This window comes from Haplochromis burtoni, unplaced genomic scaffold, assembly GCF_018398535.1.
Source record: "Haplochromis burtoni strain Fernald_Lab_line unplaced genomic scaffold, NCSU_Asbu1 Contig_15, whole genome shotgun sequence".
Classification (NCBI taxonomy): Eukaryota; Metazoa; Chordata; class Actinopteri; order Cichliformes; family Cichlidae; genus Haplochromis; species Haplochromis burtoni.
The window spans coordinates 2,446,862-2,467,359 of record NW_024582376.1 but is presented as its reverse complement, the minus strand read 5'-3'; the positions used below and the strand labels follow the sequence as shown (position 1 = coordinate 2,467,359).

The 20,498-nt window shown below is 41.2% G+C and overlaps 1 protein-coding gene across 7 annotated transcripts in view; it reads right to left on the bottom strand.

The window, feature by feature from the left end:
• Positions 1-307: 307 nt before the first annotated feature.
• Positions 308-20,498, bottom strand: part of sept4b (septin 4b) — a 48,498-nt gene continuing 28,307 nt past the window's right edge. For 2 of the 7 annotated variants that reach the window (XM_014330371.2, XM_014330377.2), the window contains 9 exons: positions 8,494-8,590; positions 8,311-8,397; positions 8,103-8,226; positions 7,876-8,010; positions 6,288-6,405; positions 6,054-6,155; positions 4,891-4,987; positions 4,585-4,747; positions 2,498-4,273 (listed from right to left, as the gene is read on the bottom strand). In XM_014330371.2, the coding sequence (XP_014185857.2) occupies positions 4,033-4,273; positions 4,585-4,747; positions 4,891-4,987; positions 6,054-6,155; positions 6,288-6,405; positions 7,876-8,010; positions 8,103-8,226; positions 8,311-8,397; positions 8,494-8,590 (1,164 nt within the window). In that variant the 3' untranslated portion in view covers positions 2,498-4,032. Of the gene's footprint in view, positions 1,954-2,497; positions 4,274-4,584; positions 4,748-4,890; positions 4,988-6,053; positions 6,156-6,287; positions 6,406-7,875; positions 8,011-8,102; positions 8,227-8,310; positions 8,398-8,493; positions 8,591-8,869; positions 9,194-10,028; positions 10,578-11,278; positions 16,036-17,959; positions 19,598-20,498 lie in introns of those variants that run through there. The other 5 variants (XM_005915883.2, XM_042218117.1, XM_042218118.1 and 2 more) reach the window with 5 other exon arrangements.

Sequence of the window (20,498 nt, the reverse complement as noted above, 5' to 3'; positions counted from 1 at the left end):
TTGAAAAAACAAAAGTTGTATCCAAGATGGCCGACTTCTAAATGGCCACCATGGTCACCACCCATCTTGAGGAGTTTGCCCCCTCACATATACTAATGTGCCGTCGCCAGGACTTTAATATCACCAACCATTCCCATGTTATTGCGGTGTATCCATATAAATGGCCCACCCTGTACTATAACATATATACACACACACACTTCCTAAACTTATATCAGAAAATCACTATCAATCCACACATCTTAGATGACACACAAAACCATTTAATCCCACTTCCATTTGCAGCCATAAAAAACCCATTGTCTTATTCAACTTGAAATTATAGTCATATTTTATTACAATATTAGAATTTGTACACATTGCCCTCTCCAACCTCTTTCATTTATAAATTTATTACATAAATATAATCAAAAAATGCAAAATAACGAAGGCAAATTTAACATGAATTCAAAAACGAAAAGTGTCACCTGACTCTGCGATAGAAACTCGAGGAATGTATTTTTCATATATATATTTTTTAAACAAAGGTCAAACAAGTCAGAGTAGAGTCATCTAATTTTTAAAAAAAAGAAGCTCTGCAACATTAAAAAAAAAAAAATGTCAAGAGACTCATGTTCACTCTTTGTTTTTGATCATTACTCATGGGCTGTAATGGTGTTGCTAAGTTATTGCAAAATTAAAAACAATTCTCACTTTTGAAGACCAATCCAAAGAAAAAAATATTGGGATTATTAAATTTATCATTGGCTGTAAGATAAATGTAAAGGTTAGTACTCATCCGCATAGGAGCTCCCTTTAAGTGAGAAGATAATTATAACAAACCAATTAAAAAAAGCTTCTATTGTCACCCCCAACAGCTGGTCAGTTTATGATCATCAAACAGATCTGCAATCTGAGTAATCTTCACAAAACTCATGCAAAAATAAAAATCACTGCATGACCTTTAATGCAACCCTGCCCTTTGACGCTCATCTCATGCAAATCTAGGGTCTTGTATTTTTCAACAACCTTTTGGGACTTTGCTACTTTTAGGAATTCTCCACGCGGTTTTTAAAGACTTCTCTACCAGATTTAAAGATGCATCGCATCTCGAATGTTGACAATGACAATCAGTGAGTTTGCTTGTGAGCTAACACTGGTCAACCCTGTGACGTCAGGCATCAGATGTGGCAACTATAATTGTGAACATGCAGACACTGAACAAACCAAATGAACAAAAACCAAATATAACCCTTAAACCAAATTAACCAACAGGAACCTCCGTCATCCACATAGTCGAGCAGTGTAACATTAAATACAGCATGTAAAAAACAAAAACAGTAGGAAAAAAAAGGTGTATTATAGAAAATTATATTATTACAGTATATATATATATATATATATATGTATATGTGTGTGTGTGTGTGTGTGTGTCTGTTGACCTGTAAAGATTTTTAAAAAATAAACCAGAAAACACCCAGTAAAGTGTAAGCTTTGATGTAAACTTGTAAAAACAACCCTGTGATCATGTGGCTAAAGAAAAAGCTCTGATATGTGAATTAACCCCCAACCTTTCATTCATTCAAGCGAACATCACGAGAGCAGTTTTAAACAGCAGGCAGGGAGAGTTGGGTGTTTCTCAGCGGTGCTGCCGTAAATGTCAGAGATTCTGGAGAGGATAAAGGGAGTCGCTAAGCTGCAAACGTCTTACCACCTCCTTGCCGGGTCCTTGATCCACGTATAACATGCTGCTGATGAGGCTGAGAGGTGGCTTGGGATGTCAATATCCAAGAGTGGAATAAAGGTTTGTTTGGGGTGGAGTGGGGAGTTTTTCTTTTCTTTTTTTTTTTTATTAAATCCCAGTGAGAGCAACACATGTACACAGTGTGACTGGGTTCTTGTTTCTCAATAGCCGTCCTTCTGAGTGATCATATGATCCTGGATCCTCTGCAGCATCTCCTGCATCCGCCGCAGCTGGGAGAAGAGAGCAGAGAGAGGAGATGGGTGTTAGTGTGATACGTTTGAATGCAACGCATCCACTTTCATAGCGGTGTGAAGTGTAAGGGGGATTTCATGGAAGCTATTCATTTACGCACGGCTGCACAGGCAACAAATCAATAAACGCCCGGGAGATGGGCCTGTTCTCCCCAAACCACGTGACATGTGCTGAATGGCAGCAGGGAAACAAGGCTCCCTCCATCTGCTGCTTCACTCTGGACTACAGAGTATCTGTTATCACAGAAGCAGCACTTTAGGATATTAAAATCACTAGTATCAGTCAGCTACTCAATCACCTAATCATGTTGAGTGAGTCCCCCCCCCTTATCAGATTTGTTGGAAATAAGCAGGTAACACAGGTGTTATACAGCTCCTGTTCACCTGGAGATGTTTGTCCAGCTGCTGCTGTGTGTGGGTTGGCTATAACACCCGTGGGCAAAGATGTATATTGAGCTAATTTGGTGTTACTGCGTTGCTTCATGTTGATCAGACAGAAAATGTAAAATAAACAAGTGAGGGGAAAAAATAAGACTCTTTATTTAATGAAATAAATAGATTTTGCACGGTCTGGTGTTGCAGAGGGAAGTGGGCTGGTATTGACATAGCTTATTTAACTCATTATGATTGCAGAACAACATTAAAACCATTTACAACCGTCTATTCCTGAGACTCAAAACAGTCATTAACAAGGCAACAGTCTAGCATCTACAAACCCAAAATAAAAAGGAATCTATAAGGAAGGTTTCTCTTCACAACAGTAATATTTATAACTAAACTTTGCAAAAAAAAAGTAAGGAAATTTGGGTTTGGTTGATTATTTCTGTGTTGCAACGATGCTGCTTGGTAATAAATCTTACACTGAGGGAATGCCTGTTTATTTCCTGTTAAATGGTGTCACATTTGTAATGAAAATACATCTGTGGGTTGAGCAGCGGATTTAAGCATGTGGGTTATGTGCATTAAAAACATTCTCTGCCACAGAGATGATTAATTCTGCTATTGACTCTTGTTTTGAGCTTCTGACACCATGACTGGCCTTCACCATCAGGCTCCTTTGCACCAGTGTCTGCAACATGTGCAGACACTGGTGCAGACACTATTCTCTAAGATGACAATCCCCCCAACCCCACAGAGAAGACTTTATCAGAGACTACCTCCAGATTTTGGGAGTGGAGAGGATGAAATGGCCCACCTTCCGTCCTGACCTTACCCCTGATCCCAAAAACCTGTAAGTGGCATGTTTGCGGGATCAGCTTGGGCCATAATGACCAACATAACATTGGCTGATTTGGGACAAATGCTGATTGAAGAACAGGATGTGACCAAACTGGAGACTAGCATGAGGAGGAGGGTGCCAGGTCATTGGGGTTGTATTAAACAATTAAAGTATGTTTTGTTTCTTCAGACTTAAATAATCTAATCCATTAAATTACACCAAACAAGAGTCAATATCATAGCTGTTTGGCATTGGCAGGGAAGATTTTCATGGGCTCAACTCTGCTGCTTGACTGACAAATGCATAAGATATAAGGATACAAGGTTTACTACCTGGAAGCATTGTTACATCAAAGAAGCAATCAACCAAACACAAATTTCCCTACTTTTTTTATGCTACTTTACTTCCACTAAGCATCACAGTATTGCACAGCATGTAGCCCTTTAAATACCCACTAACACCAGGTTTTTTCTGTCAGTCTTAACACTTTCCCATCATTATCCTTCCCACCTTCTCTGACCTGCCATGCACAGATGTTATGAGCTCAGGTGCAGGAACACATGTTACATTCAGCTTTTCTTTCTTTAATCCTGAGAAGGTTCATCCTGAAACTCTGGATGATGGCGTGGTTATAAACATCCTGGTGCTTCCAGAGAGTGTAAGGGGCAATCTCTTTTCCTAGTCACAGTTTAAAGCTCCAAAAGGCTACAGGTTTACTCTATAATTAAACCAGTTCCTGTTTATGAGACTGTTTTCTTGTGAGTTTCACAAAACGTGATCTGACTGGACTTAAAAAAAAATGTTTTTGGGTAAACACATCATCTGTGAGCTAAAGATACTCAGAGAGCTTCATCGCCTTTGTGATCTGAGTGCCTCTCCGGGCTGGGCTGACGGTCTGAGTGCTCGTGGTGATCAAAATTGTGGGCAGAGTCATGCTCGTGGTCGTGATGCGACTCCAGTTCGTGGTCGGCGTGCCGTACCTCCTCATCTTTCTCTCTGATGAGCTTTTCCGTCTCGGTCTCGGCCACTCCGGGCACCACTGGGATGGGGAAGTCTGTGCCGCTCTCCCGGGTTAGCTTACTGCAGAGAGACACACGTTTTGGGAAAGTTCACAGAGTTTACTACAAAGTGAGAACACAGACCAATGTAAATAAGCCTGTGATGTCTAATCAGCTGCCGACAAACATCGTTAAGACACTACACCAGACACGTCAGCGCAAACCCATCAAATACCTCAAGAATATATGAAGGTCACACGTTTTTTTAATCACAGTCTCTTTCTCAAAACAACAATATTCTAACATTGTTATAATTCATCTTGATTTTTCTTGTGCCATATTTCTTTCATCTCACTAAAACTTATTTCTCCCGTCCTTCGGCGTGAGCCATACTTGCGGTTGCGCTCCTTGACGACCATGCGGGTCATGCTCTGGATGCACTGAGCTCTGTAGTTCTCGTAGTGAGTCTCTCGGGTCACGTCCTTGAGATCTTGCATGTGCGTGCGAACGAGCATGTTCCTCAGCTTCACGAAATCGCAGTGTGCTGGGTTTTCCACTGCAGACCACAGAGTGAGGATCAACTACACACTCAATACTTATACTCTGTCAACTTTTGTAATGGTACATCTATACAGAAAGCATTTTAGTATGTATGATTTTGAGGTCTTTGTTTAGGGGAACACGTGAGGTCAAGGTTACCTTCTACAATACCCCAGGGGTACAGACGGCCTCGCACCCTCTTCCCTTTGGCCTCCACCACGGTGTTGCTGCCTATTACTGCAAAGGGGATGCTTTCCTAAAGGGGTCAAGATAAAGATCGTAATATTAAAAGCATGTTATGGTCATAAAGATCACATCTGGCTGGGCAGGGTGTGAACACATCTGTATTAAAAAAAACAACAACAACAGACCAGTTATATCCCTTTCCTCTTAAATGTCTTCGTCCTTTCTTGTGCAAGACCTTTTTCCCCCCTTTTTAACCTGATCTTTACGTAATCCAACAAGAGGTAGAATTCCATAAACCTCAAAGTTATTGATTTGATTGTAATCATACTGACATGACCGTAGCATATGTAGTCGACTGGACCATGAACTTAAGATAAAGCTTTGCATTAACTTTGCCTAGATCACTGTGAGTGTATAGGGCAGTATAGGGCATAGATAAATATGATATCAATAAATATATTATATGTTTTTAAGATTTTCCTCATGTCACATACTTACATTGTTCAAAATGTGACATCTAACAAATTTGTTACATTATTGCAATTATTGTTGTTCCAGTAAATAAACCAGTATTTAGATCTTTATCATAGCGTTAGAATGAAACGCTGTGTTGATATGATAAATTAAATTACACGTAGTAATAAAATTATTAAAGACGTGTCACATGGTCAAAAAAGCGCTGCAGGCCTGGCAAAACCAGCCTGTATGACACAGAAAATATATCCTATACTTACTAAAATTAAAATATATGAAATGCATCATAATTAAGAAGTAATTCTGATTTTCTTGATAGTTATTGTTTATTGACCAAAGTAAAGACCTGTGTGTTGAGCAGGGGTTTTGCTAGTAGTGATAACCTTTGCTTTTATTTTTCCACCGACTGTGTGCTTAGTACCACCTTACAATACAGGAAGTGTAGAGGAGGCTGATTCATCAACACTTAAATCCACCAGGTCTGACTATATAGTCTGTTCATTCATTTTAATGTCAATTCTTATTAATATTAAATTTGTTTGCAGCACAATTTGTTTTGAATGACAATGTCTTGACTCTGAGCATTCTGCTTTCAGCTGAGTTTAGTGTACTAAACACAAATACTTGGATGAAGAAAAGAAAGAAAGGAGATTACTGATCACCTTCAGCTCATGGTCTTGTTGCTTGAAATCTTCATCTTCATCAGAGTCGCAGTCGGGGAACTGGTATATCTTTATACCGTACTGCTCAATCTCCTCTCTGATCTGCAAAGAAAAACAGTGGAAAAACATGTCTGATGTCAAAGTGTGAATAACGTCCTCTGTGAGGATACAAGTAAAACACTCTGCGGCGTATACACAGATTGATTCGTGGGATGAAACATGCAGTCGCCTTGCCTTAATTTTCTTTTTCTTCACTTCACCAGGGGTGAGTGTGTCTGCTTTGGCCAAGACTGGGACAATGTTGACCTTCTCATGGAGAGCCTTCATAAATTCCACATCCAGAGGTCGGAGGCTGGAAGAGATGAGGCAAAACATACCAAGAAAGGATAATGAGACACTTATTATTTATTAGGATAGTGTAGAGTAGACAAGAGAGTGGGCATTTTCGAAAAAGGTGAGTCACCTGAAAGCAGGCCACTGCAATAAGGACTACAGCTTTCAGCACATGAGGAACACAAACTTTATTTTAGGGGTTCTCTGAGTTTTTATGGCCGGGTCGGTGTTTGTAGAGTGTAGAGTTTCTTCAGAGAATGATGGTTTGCGCACGTTTATCGCTAACCATTAGTGAGGTTGGAGTTACATTCCTGGGCAAAAAGTTATCAATCATTGTCAGGAAGGTTTAGTTTGCTAATGATGACTAATTGAAGAAAAATACTTCCCGAGTCACATTCTGGGCTTCCCTATCATGGTTTAACATAAACTGTGGCTGAATGAAATATACAAGCCATGCGCTTCTTCCACGTTGCCTTCACAGGCCACAGAAAACTTCAAAAAGGGCCACCACTGATGATTTACTGTTAGACAAGTTTAAACTGGGGTTGATAATCATTAACTGTTAGATCATTTTGTGCCAATAAACTCCATTTAGATTTGAAAGCGTTTCATAAATGCTCATGAATTGCTGGCAATCAGGATCAGGCAACAACAGATTTACCTGCCGATCCACATCTAGATTTCTCCACTCTAAGCTTTCCTGCATCAAGTCTCATCTGTAGTTCAAAATTAAAGGTGCTAGTTTATCTCAGAGATTTAGCATGTGACCACATGCTATACAGCTGAAATGCATCAGTCTGGGTTGGAGTCCTCCCCCTCCTCTCTCTCTCTCTCTCTCCCCCTCCCCCCCATCTAATGCTGCACTATCAAATGACGGCAAAAATGTACAACCCCCTCCCCCCCAAAAAAACTTGAAGCATAAGATGATGTCTCTGGCTGCATGGCACACTGGCCGACCAATCGGTGGCAGCAGACATTTGCTCACCAACAGAGGGAGCCGTTTCTCCATGGCTGTCACGCTGAAAATGCTCTGCAGCATTACTTGAATTTTATGGTATTCTGGCTCTCTGATGAACACAGATCTGGATGCGCACAAATGTGCTGAGAGGTACCACAACAGCACACAGCACAAACAATTGATTAGTGTGAAATCACTGCATCAGATGTAAAGTTATCCAAGGGCAGCTGAGAGGTGCTTTATCTCTGGGAAAGATGCTGGGCATCAACAATTTAAGAGACTGAACACACTGTGAGTAAACACCGATCCACTAGATACGTGTGGAAGATATCACGTGTGCGCTCAGGACGATGGCTGCGATAAACATGTGATCAGAGATCACGAGGAAAAGTGTAGTTAATGGTCCCATTATCATTTCTGAACATTGCACGTGATAATGTGCTGCAGCAGAAACAACTTAATCTTCCATATTTTTAGAAGTAATAATAAAGAGAGGACGAGCAGGCTGAGTTAGCTGTAGCTTTGTCATACCCGTGACCGAAGGGTGAGATGAAATAGAGGCAGCAGTGTACGCGGTTGTCCTGGATGTTCTTGCGATTGAGGCCACTCTCATCCCTGAAGTACTGCTCGAACTGCTGGTCAATGTAGTCAGCCACTGACTTCCAGCTAAAGCAGAAACACACAGGGGCGTTCAGTCTCAGCTGACCGTGTAACTCAGATTCACTCAGGGTTATCTGATGCGTTAAACATGTCTGTACCATTCAGTGTTGTTCACGGCGTCCCCAAACCCAGGGGTATCCACAATGGTGAGTTTCAATTTGACACCTTTCTCCTCTATATCCACCGTATGTTTGGTGATTTCTACCGTTTGTGTGATTCTCTCTAGGATAGAAAAAAAGAAGTAAACAGTCCTCAGCCATTACATAATGTAGTACAGCAAATTTTAAAACAAATAATCACACGCACCTTCTGCATTGAGCAGCTTCCTATCTTTGTACAGATCTGTGAGAAACAGACTGTTGACCAGGGTGGACTTTCCCAGGCCAGATTCACCTTCAAACAAAGAACAACAAAGAAGAAAAGACCGTCTTTTTAAAACAAACACGGTCTTAAGATCAAATAGCAGCTAATGCTAAAACGAGGATTTACCTGCTACCATGAGCGTGAAGTCAAATCCTTTCTTGACAGACTTGCGGTGCACCTGGTTTGGCAGCGTTGCGAAACCCACGTACTCCTTGTCCTGGTCCTACAAATGCACAAAAGGATAAAAATGGAATAAGGAAACAGAGGCTGTGTACACCATGGTTTCTTTTTTCAAACCTGATATCGGCTTTTTGAAATAGTTTGGCATTGTTGTCCCATTTGCAGTATTTCGACAGCAATAACGGCAACAGCACAAAGCCAAAAAACCAAAACAAAAACCCAAACAACTGTAAAACATGGTATGAAATGTATCAGCATGTTACAGCACACGGGCTGTGCTGACCCCTCTTTGGGGCTTCCTGACCGTGACGCCTTGTATTACCTCGCTACTGTCGTATGGGTCAAATCGAACCCAGGGGCTCTTTGGCCTGGAGGGACTGACGGGGGACGGCAAGTCAAACTCCACGCTTCGGCTTTGTGGCAAACCGGTGTCTGAACCTGAATCTGACTGGGCCCTGCCGGCCACGGGGGGCCGCAAATATGACGGGGTGTGGGGGCGGTCATTGCCCTCGGCCTGCCTGTCCGCATCATGAGCCTCGGGGTCATGATGGTGGTGATGCTTGTGATGGCGGAGACCGTGCCCACCATGATGCTGAGGGTCCTGCATAATGTTTTCCACTTCTGAGTCATCTGAATGGCTTGAGGGCTGGAGAGAAGTGAAGGTCGTGGGGGGGCGGGAGGGATGACGAGGCGAACAGGAAAAAAGAAATACGGTGGAGGGAAAAGAGGAACGGTAGAGCACCAATGTAGAGGGGGAGGTATGGAGATCCAGAGGGTAGAAAGTTTTAGAAAATCAACTTAAAGTTTTATGGTGAGGGATTTAAGACACAGCAACAAAGAGATCTTTCATATCTGACAACTCAAAACTGTTAGTATACCCAGCTGAAGGCCAGTGGGTAACACATGACATTTGTACATTAATGTGGATGAGCCTTTAACTATTCATTGGAAACAGGATACATGTTAGGGACTTTACAGCTGGTGGATCACCTTCTATTATAAATGAAGAGAAGTCATGTAAGAGCTGAACACTGCAGCCAAGTTGTTTTATGAAACTAACAATGAATGAACTCCAATACTGTGTTTATATTTACTCTCCTTTAAGAGTGATCGTAACATTAAAGACAAGGACTGTTTTAGACATCAGGTATTTTACTCTTTATTAAAAATGCAAACTATAAAAGTGTAAATTTTCTGTAAGAGGACACGCAGCTATGGACTCTAGTTACAGTTACTAAAGTCTCCCTGATAAATAAATAATAGAGTGGAATTCAGCAAGCAACACGGCCACTCAAATTCAGCTGTGAGCACACACTGTGACACAGTTTTAAATTTAAATTTAGACCCTAAAGAGATAAATTCATGTCTAATCCTTAGCTTAAGCGCATAAAAACTACAGACTTTGACGGCAGAAATCAGCTGAAGATGGGCAGTAACAGAAAAAAATATATATATTGGGGCGCGGGGGGCATCACCGATACCTGTTCATGGTGATCATGATCATGGTGTCTGCTCTGATTAGGGGAAGCTGGACAGGAGTCTTGTTCATCTGATGAAGAGGAATGCTCGTGGTCACTGTCCTCCATTGCAACTGGGGCTAAAGCGCACTCTGTGATCTTGAATCCGAAGGGCGCACGCGTGTGGTGAGGTTTATCGGGGAAAAGAACAACAGGGAAGTTGAAGAAGAGGATGGAGAAGGGCCAACAAAGAGCCTCGCAGATCCACGCATGAACCACAAGGAGGACATGAGGAGCACAGGTAAAATGGATAAAGACGAGGAAGAAGACGACAAAAAAATTAAAAAAAGAATAAAAGAACATACCATTTACAGCAGAAATGGTATGATGCATGTAATAATATAACAAGGGACTGAACAATAGATATATGCTATAAATTAATATGCGTCTGTATACATTTGATTGCAAAATCAAAACATGTATAGGATGAGCTAAACAGGGACAGGAATTAATAAGCATTTGCTTCCTTATTTTTTTTTCCCCCAAACAGGAATTGCTCAATATTTTCAACATGACATTTTCTTTGATATCATGTTCATTCATTTAAAAAAAAAAAAAAAAAAAAAAAAAGTATTAACTCTCGTCATGCGTTTCAAAATAAAGATTTGATCCAGATCAGGTTATGTTCACTCCTCTTGTTCTGGTGCCATTGTCCTATTCATGCTCCCAGCTACAGTTACTATTGCAAAAGCTAACTACAACTTTGACAGCAAGTAAAGTCTGTGCCAATTTCTTTCCAGTTTAATTTTGATAAAAAAAAAGCTTAGCATGTAATCTTTTTGGTGTTTCCACATGGTTATGTGCTCCACCTGTGACCTACAGCTCTAATATGATTGGGATTTAGAGCTTAAGGGCAGAGGAAACAGTGATAGTTTCACCGATTGGGAAATCGGTGACCTGCTTTCCTGATGCACAACCAAAGCCCTAAGATCAATGTCCAGCATGGTGGGTTCTGTGTCCTACATAAAATAAAGTGTCAATCACCGACATTTTGCTTTGGATTACAAATCCACAGAAGTGCATCAAACAGACTCCCACTACTTTTTTTTTTTTTGCTTAAATATGAAAAAAGCTTCAAAGCGACTTTTAGATGTATCATCTGGAATATCACACTAAAACAACTCAAGTGACTACAGGAATAAAAATCAAAGAACAAACTAATTATCAAACATATTCTCAGTAAAGTGGATAAAAGCACGTTCACCCGTTCTCACCTCCTTTCTTTCGATGCCTCACCTGTGTCTAAAACCCTCTTCTTTTTACTTCTTAAAAACTGCTCCTCGTACAAAGTCCAGCAGGACTCGGAAAGCAAAGAGCAGCGGCTCCAGCATTTATACAACTCCACGCTAGAGGACACAGTGCCCTTCAGCTCCATTGAGCTGGTCGGCACCCCGGGGAGCTGATCAGTGGCATTGATGAGGTGCACGTCAGCGCTGACAGGCATCACCAACCCAGACATAGACTACATCCATCAAATCTACTTAACTTTGGGGCTGCACAGCTCCATGTCGTGCACAATTATACACAAACTGTGAGTTTGACATCTTCTGCTGTTTCACCGTTTTGCCTGACAATTCACATTGACACCAGCAAACAGCCTAATCTGATGAGTTGAACCTGATAACAAAGCAAAAAGATAAGGAAACACTGATAGCAGCATTAGAGCAGAAAACATGATGCTACTTTGTCACTCTGTTGTACAGTGTGTGGACTGATGTTATAACATGAAGACAAATACTGTGCATATTTTGCAGGGCCCATTCTTAACCTTTGCCACTCACAGCTAATGTCTGTACTCCATAAGCCTACAATGACAGTTCCTGTGACAATAAAATATGTCAAGAGCAGAAGTATCCTCACAAAAGACTTACAGGAACTGCTCAGGGTTTGCAGTGTGACATCAAATTCAATTCTAATAATGATCGGTTCAGCCAGAGAGGATCTGAGGCCAAATTTCCTCTCATTCTGTTTGGGAGCTCGAGTACTAAAGGAGGTGACTAAAGTCAGATATTTAGGTTACATCATCAGGAACAATCACTGTGATGATAATTAGAGCCTGACAGCTATTGATACCAAAACCAATCTCTACATTTGGTGATTTAAAAACAGGATAAAGTCATATACTAATGTGCAATGCTGATATACTACCCCAAATGTGTATATTGTACAGCTGGTGTTAAAATCGGTCCTAGTGGTGTATTTAGACTAAAACTAAAATGAAAAAGAATAATGACTTTAATAATAATGACTTACAAGTCTCTGTCTAGAGAAAAGGCTCTGCAGAGGACCATCACCACCTGACTGTCAGCTTGGCTATCGCTGACCATGTGAGTTGTCTACTTAGAGGTAGGACTGTAGAACTATACAACATCCACAGACACACATATACTCTGCACATATTCAAAAGAGACATCAGTGCCTCAAATGCTCTTCTTTCTCTCCCTTAAAAATTTCAGAATGCAGAAAATGACTGACTTAAAGAACAGCTTGGAATAAAGAGTATCACAAAGGTAACCACCAAATGTTTCCACCAGATCACACGAGGTGAAGCCGAGCTGCTTACTGCCTCATTATAAACATAACTGCCGGCAATGCTGATGAATTCACTAATTAAGCTAACAAATGAATTAATTATAAACTATTTATCTGCCAAGGCACTTGTCTTCACGTACCACATTAAGCATTTAGGAGAACTCCTCATTTATAAGCAAATTTATTCAGCTCCCAGTTTCAAACTCTGCAGTTTGCATCGTCTTTACGGGAAACATCATCGTGTCTGGGAATCACACAGTTACTGTACACATTTCCTATTCCTTTTCTGTTGTATGCACATATTTCAGAAACTTACATGTTACCTTTTTGTGTAGTGTGTCTGTGTCTTCATTCCTTTCTACTTTTGTAGCATTCCTGAAGTTGACCCCAACTTCAGAGCTTGGTTACAGATTTCTTCTCTAAGCCAAACATACTCTCAGTTTACCCCTTCTTTAAAAGCAGCCGAGATAGCAGGCATTACTGAATGCAGGTAGGGGATTTGTCTTCCTCTAAGCACTAAAGCAGCTTTGTACAGCAAACTGATGAGGTTCAAACAGGTTCAAATTCTTCCTCTCACACCAAAGCAGCCATCAGGCCATTCCTCCGCTGTGTTCTCGGCCCTGATATCTAAGAATTTAGAGCCGAAAAGGTCTTAAGAAAGGAATGCCACAGGAAATTGTGTTTGGGTTTTGTTTTTTTGTTTTTTTCATTTTTTAATATACCTAAGGAAACATTAATTTTCTCTTTTATTCAGCTGGAAGAAAAAACAGCAGACTATAAGTCAAGAACAATTACAACTATTCTGTGTTCCTAGTATGCATAAAGTAGGAAAAGGGATATTGGGGAATTATTAAGGCAGAGTTCAACATAGGCGAGACATTTAGGCTGATTTTACTGGAGTTCCATTTTCCACATGCAAACATTTCCACTAACTTTAAAAAACCATTCAAGTATCTCCTGACACATTAATCTTGGGCTTAAATGCATTCCCACTAAAATGCACTTCAGCACAACTTGCTCAGCGCCATCTTTCCAATTCAGTTTGGGTTGAAAGCAAAGCCCGTAAACCTGCACTTTAATGGTTACTGTGAACAGGCTGAACAATTCAAATATGAGCAAATGTTCTGAGATCAGCAAAAGCTCCTTTTAACAAGATTTACCATCATATATTTCTTAAAGTTGGCTTCTCCAAGCCAAAAGAAAGGCAATTTCCAGTCCCGAGCCAATAAAAAATGAAAGTCAGGCTATTGTGTGTCATGCAGATAAATCAATATGCTAATGAAACACATGATTGACTACGGATAGAAAGATTAGTGCTGCTCTCATGAGCAATACAAACACAGAAAAGCCATACAACTTACACAGCTCTAGATTTAAAGTTTAGAAAGAGACCCCAACAAAAGTTTAAAAAAGAAAAAGAAAAAAAAAGCCCCCAATCTTGTGTAAGATTTACAGAAGTGTCCCCCTAATCCCGATTTCTCCAATATTAACTGATGACGTGAAAACAATCTTCTTTAACTAGAATGAAACCTGATGGGCTTTGACATCTATGTCACATTTTTCCATTTTGGTCCCACACAGTCTCCCACTGGAATGAGTCTCCACTGAGACCTGAACCAATTATAATTTCCATAACTGGCTCAGGGTGAGTTCATCGAGAAAATAAGCAACCAATCGCTAGAGAATCCACGCAGAGTTTGACGAGAGATAAAACAGAACAGATAAACTGCCAACTGGGTGAAACCATGGTGTAGCTGGTTCTGATCCAAAGTGGTACCGTGAGGATCGGAAGCACAAAGCCCCAGCTGGAAATCAGGAACACCAATGCCCAAGAAGTAGTGCCAAACAGGCCTTCATAACACAACAGTCCATATGGCTTTTGAGACTTCCTCACATTATTCAAAAATGCTTTAAAGACTTCCTCACATTACTCAAAAACATTCATCTACATTTTCTACATAGCAAAACAAAGGAGGGAGGGAAAATTAATCACTGGTATGTGGACACAAACATTTTGCCTCTGGAACGGACATATTTTACTTTGTCAACAGCTGCGTCTTTGTCATTTCCTGCAACACTGATAAAAATGCACTTATGATGTTCGCCTGAAACGTTCTGTTTGCCATGTGAAATTAGTAAGAAGTGGGGTTAAAGTAACAATTTTAGCTCTTTGTTGCATATACAGTCCACAAAGATGGATTCAATAATCTTAATGATATTTAATAAGCAGTCTAAGAGGCAAGTGGTAGGTTTCTGCACAGCTACTGAGATGAATAATACTAGCCTTTGAAGTTCTTTCCAGTCCTTTATCAAGAAGACCACTGTTTGGAAAAAACAACCTCTCAAGTATGTGTGGCATTTATTACGATGGGAGTAAAATCTTTATGCTAAGCGGTGCAGTCCCTGAGAAACAATTGGAGGACATGAAACCTAGCCAAACACAAACAAGTTGTGCGGCTGACTGTGCTGCTTTGTTACTTTTGGATCAAGATGGTGGGTTTGGCTGGCACAGCGCTGATGGATGGTGATATGTTGCATTAAATGCTGCTCTTAGGGGAAAAGCCCTCTTCAAATGTACGACATGGGAAATGCAATCAGAAGCTGCCAAAAGTCATAAAGAAGCCGGGCAGCGTGTTGTTATTCACCGTCCGTGATGAAAGCACATTTCAGCTCGGTAGGAAATGCAGTTGACAGAGTCGTATATAATCCAGCTACAATAATTACTGCACTATTATTCACTTCATGCTAAATCATTTTTGCTTGACATAAGGTGCCATGGTTGGCACGAATTCTCTCTCTACTGTATGCTGGTAGACGGAGCATGATTATTATTATTTCATACACACTGTATTGATATTATGCTCCTCCTAGATTTTAGTGTTTCCACAATTCAATACAAGACACGATTTATATAGCACCAACTCACAACAAAAGTCACCTCAAGGTGCTTTACGCTGTCAGATGAGAGAAAAAACCCAACAGTAAGATCCACTTTGAGCAACCACTTGACAACAGTGGGGAGGAAGAACTCCCTCTTATCAGGAAAAAAACACAACCTCTGAGAGAACCAGATTCTGTGAGGGGTAGCCATCTATTGTGATGAGTTGGGGTGGAGAAAAAGAGTAGACAGAAAAGGAAAGCATAGAGAGCTATTACAGACAAACAGAAACTATGTGAGAGAGTAGAAAAAATTAATGACAAACAGCAGTAAAACAAGAGAGTGGAGTGGGTCTCCTGCCAATCGGAATCAGTGGATTGCCTCTCCCATGTGAGAGTATCCTTGAGTAGTGCGAGTTCGAATGTTAGATACAGCACATGCATGAATGGTTGTTTGATTCGGCAAATGAGGCTTATAGTCAGGGGTGCACATAAGTGGTCCACGGGTGCGCATTTGCTGTCAAAAATAAAAGACGCGCACCAGATAAGAAGTTGCAACGCGCGTTTGCGTACATATAAAAGGCACTGGTTTTGTCCGCTAGAGTGGGATTTTCACGGCATATTCTGCACCACATCTCTGTGCTTTCATCATTTGTTTGAAGCCAGCTCACATCCTGCAACCACTTTTCCGAGAATACGTGCTTCTTTTGCGGTTCGGACTCCTTCTGACATTTGTTTGGAGGTGGAGGAGCTTGCTTCTTTGACATCTTTAAGAGTTCTAAACAAATGTCTGTCCTCCTCCAGAAAATCTTATGTACGCAAACGCGCGTTGCAACTTCTTATCTGGTGCGCGTTTTTTATTTTGACAGCGAATGCGCACCTGCGGATCACTTACGTGCACCCCTGACTATAGTAAAGAGTTCTTGGAGTTCAGCTGCAGCAGAAAAGTTGAACATAAGTACCACAACATTTCACATGTTAGAGTGGAGAAGAAGTGCTCACTGCCATCATGGGAAGTTCCATCCACTGCCTAGGCCTTAATAGTTGTTATCACAAGAAGTAATCCACTAGTCGCACATTGCTTTGTCACGGACACCTCAGTTACCTAGGTATCAAACAGGAAAATTTAAAGTCTAACATTAAAAATAGAGAGAGTGTCTGTCTCCAAAAGCCAAACTGGGAGAGAGACAGTTGAAGGCTGTGTCTCCCAGTCTACTTTTAGAAACTCTAGGAACAACAAATAAGCCTGCAGTGTGAGAGTGAAGTGCTCTACTGGGACAATATGATAGTTTGTGATACCCAAAAGATCTCACAGAGCCTGATCCTTCAGGACCATCCCTGTGAGATGAAGGATTTATATTCAGTGAAAATCAGCCAGTACGAGAAAACTATTACTTCTATTTTGGATGAGTTGAAGGCTTTTCAGGGAGCTTTTAGCTGTTCATTAGGTAAAATACTACCGCCTAGAAGTAACAAACTTGTGGACTAGCTTTTCAGCATCACTCAGGAGACAGGATGTTTATAGTTTTAGCAGTATTGTGCAGATAAAAGGAGGCAGTTAGACATTTGTTTAAGGTGCCGGTTGAAGGAGATATCCAAGACTCCAAGAAAAATGAGATGTCATGAATATAAAAGCTGCATTTATACTAATAAAGCATGATTACAAATGCTTTATCAGCATTAACAACACTGTGTGTATTCCTCTTTACAATCTTAATGTTGTGGAATAGAGAGGCTGAATCCCAGTAAGGTTTCCCCTTGTGATGAGGCCAGTAGCAGGTGGTGAAGGGAGCCATGTGTGTGCCGTGTGAATACTGTGGTTGTTTGGATAGTTATAGCGGCGCTCTGTGTGAAGCTGGCTCAGTTCAGAGAGAGAGAGAGACAGAAATAGTCCAACTCACCACACTCTCCCACAGCTATAGAGCCCATACAAATATTCACACGACCACAAATATTCACTGCTACACACAAAAATTATGTTTTTATCATTTCCTACTCCAAGTCAAAAGAATACAAAAAGATAGCAGCACCCTAATCAGGTGTTTCCTCTTCCTCAAATGTATTTCTGTCACAGTAAAGCACCAGGAAACGACGTCTTCCTCCATCTAAGACTCGCTTACAAACGCGCTCAGTGCATTAAGCCATCACATCTGATCAATGCATGTGTCAATCAGGGTTAGCGTTTTAACTTCTTAGAGATGTGCACAAAGGAAAAGCGAAAACCAAACAGATACTCCCAGCAGCTTAGCATAAAACCACCATTCGCTGAGAAAAAGAACAAGCCTGGTCACATGCATTCATGTGAACGGTCCAGCTCCCACAAGGTTTCATGAGGATAATCTGAATGCGGCCAAAATCAAACACATGTACAGGGAGAACCTGCAACCACATGTAGGAAACTCAAAAGAAAAAACAAAACACCAAGAGTGAGTCACAAGCAGCCGCTAAATGCTGGGTCAGCAAGAAGAAAAGCAGCAAACACATACCCCTCCATCACCGTTTGCTTCTGAATTTGCTGCCATATTATATCTTCAGTACCAGTGGTATTCCTTGAGGCTCACAGCTTAAATTGCACAGAAACCAGTGCAGAGATGTCACTTAGCTTCTGGGCCCCCACTCGCGTTACATAAGTGCATCAACTTTCCCTGCAATCAAGTGGCATACAAAGTTCCTCCTGCACATGTCCAACATCTTTATCAAACAGGTAAACCTTCAATCTATGCCTTCTCTGCATCTGGAGCTTTTTCCAGAGCTCCACCCAGCTCTCCCCTTTCTGACCAATCTGCAGCTGTTATGCAGATAAGCAGCAGCAATTGAGCCTGTGTGTGCGCGCACCTCTGTTCTGCCTGTAGAAGAAACACTTGTTCTGCAGGGAGACCAAAGACACTGGCCCTGCAAGCCATGCAACAAGCAACTCATGCCCTCATTCCTAAACCCACAACACGCGTGCGATTAACACATAACACAAACACACACACACGAAATATCTTCCGCCAACAGAAAACACATGTGAGAAATAATTCTGTGAATAATTCAAACTATCACTGGGAGAATCTGGTTTTGCAAGAACCTGTGATGAAGCATCAGAAGATAACAGCACTGTGCAGTTAAACTCTTACAATGGCCTTTACATCCAGTCCAGACCTCCCAGCTGGCAGTACCAGGACCAGAGCGGCACGAGGAGAAAGAGAGAGAAAGTGTGTCCATGAGGGGGAGGAGAGGTAGTGTGTGGCCTACATGCTACAAATAATCTTTTTTTATCTAATACACACTTCGTCCGCCCCCCCACACACACACACTCTTACTTAAGTGGACCACAGCTCAAAGCTTTTCCATTAATCTCAGAGATTCCCTGTGTTTTGCACAGTCTTACAATACTCACTCATTCTTAAAGGATTTTGTGATTACCATGTTGGGTTCTGAACAAGGGTGAATGAACTCAAGTGTTCTGTGGTTTGTTTGTTTTTTAAATTTAAATCATAAAGCTAAAAACCAGTTAAAAAAAAAAAAACCCACAATATGATGGTGATTCTGTGATCTACCAGCATGTGACAGTAACGAAACATAACCGGAAACAAAAAAAAAAGAAAAAGAAAAATATAAAAGCTCAGCTTGCGTCTGGGCTGAGATCTAATCTTCAGCTTTTTAGGGGAGAACAAAAACAGGAGCAGAATTCAGCTGAGAGTTCATTTTCTGCCTATGGGAGGAAGAGCTAAATGTAACACGATCCCAATCTTAATAGCTTTTGATGCAAGTGTGCCAACTTATACAGCCGTAATAACTACCATAAGCAGAAGCAATGCAAATAGAATCAGGTCAACAGACGTGCCAGTCTAAGAAACCACACAGTAGGCAAATCTCACTTAAACATCTATTAAATGTGACACATGTTCAGGACTGGCCTGGATGAGAAACACAGGCTTATAGACAGGAGATATTACTTCCTGTAAGGAAAGATAGTGTCTGGGGAGACAACTGCTGCCTTGCTTTAATCCTCTCTGGCTGCATCACATCATGAGGGTGATTATCGTGGACTGTCTGAAAGGGCTGACTGTGCCCAAGGGACCGTCAGCTTTAGATATAGTGCAAACACATGCACATACCTGTATGATGGACTACACACACACACACGCTCGAGTCAAACAGTAGAGTCTACAGTGCTGTGAGGATCACACTGCCCCTCATAATTAAAATGTCTCCCCGTACATGTTTACACTGCAGGGTTGGCTTGGGGCCAGCAGGGCTGGAATGAGTTTCTTGATAAAACTATTTGGTCCAGTAAGCTACACCATATTTTATTATCTCAAAATGTCAAAGACAGAGCCAATTCATCAGTCTGCTCAACAAATTATCATCTCTATGACTTTGTGTTGCATGTATGTGCTGAGTTTCTCTCACACAGAGGACGCACTGTGGGACGGTGGAGGGAGGGCAGTGCCACCTGCTGCTCATGACTGGAAACGGCTTGATAGGAGTTAATGGGTGTCACGGATGGTACTGTAAGTGTAGTATGTGCATGGGTCATGGGGCTTTTCCACAGCAGAAAGTGTGACTTTGGAAAGCAGGGAAGGCGCCGAGGTTAAAAAGGTCTATTCAAAGTACCAGAGGCATTTAAATAAAGTAGATTAACCAAATAAAGCCAGCTGTGAGGCATGGAAAGAGGTTTTTTTTGGTTTTAATAGAAAATATAATGGAATTAAAAACAAAAAACTTAAAAACAGGCCCGTAATATCAACATGAGCAGTCTTTCAGCAGGTCATCTCACGGCCAAACGTCAGAAAGTCCCAAAAAAGCAATCTGCATGCTCGTGCTCATGAACGCAGACTGTTGTTTGTTAGCGGGGACCTAGCTGTCATACACTCCCTGGACAGGTTGCAATCTGTTGCAGGACTAACACACAGAGACAGACAACCATTCACGCTCATGATAATTCATGGCATATTTTAAAATAGCGCAATAAAAATGAGAGAAATAATCCAGGTATGACCAACTGTGGTCTTTTTCATAAGCGGCGACATGATCCAT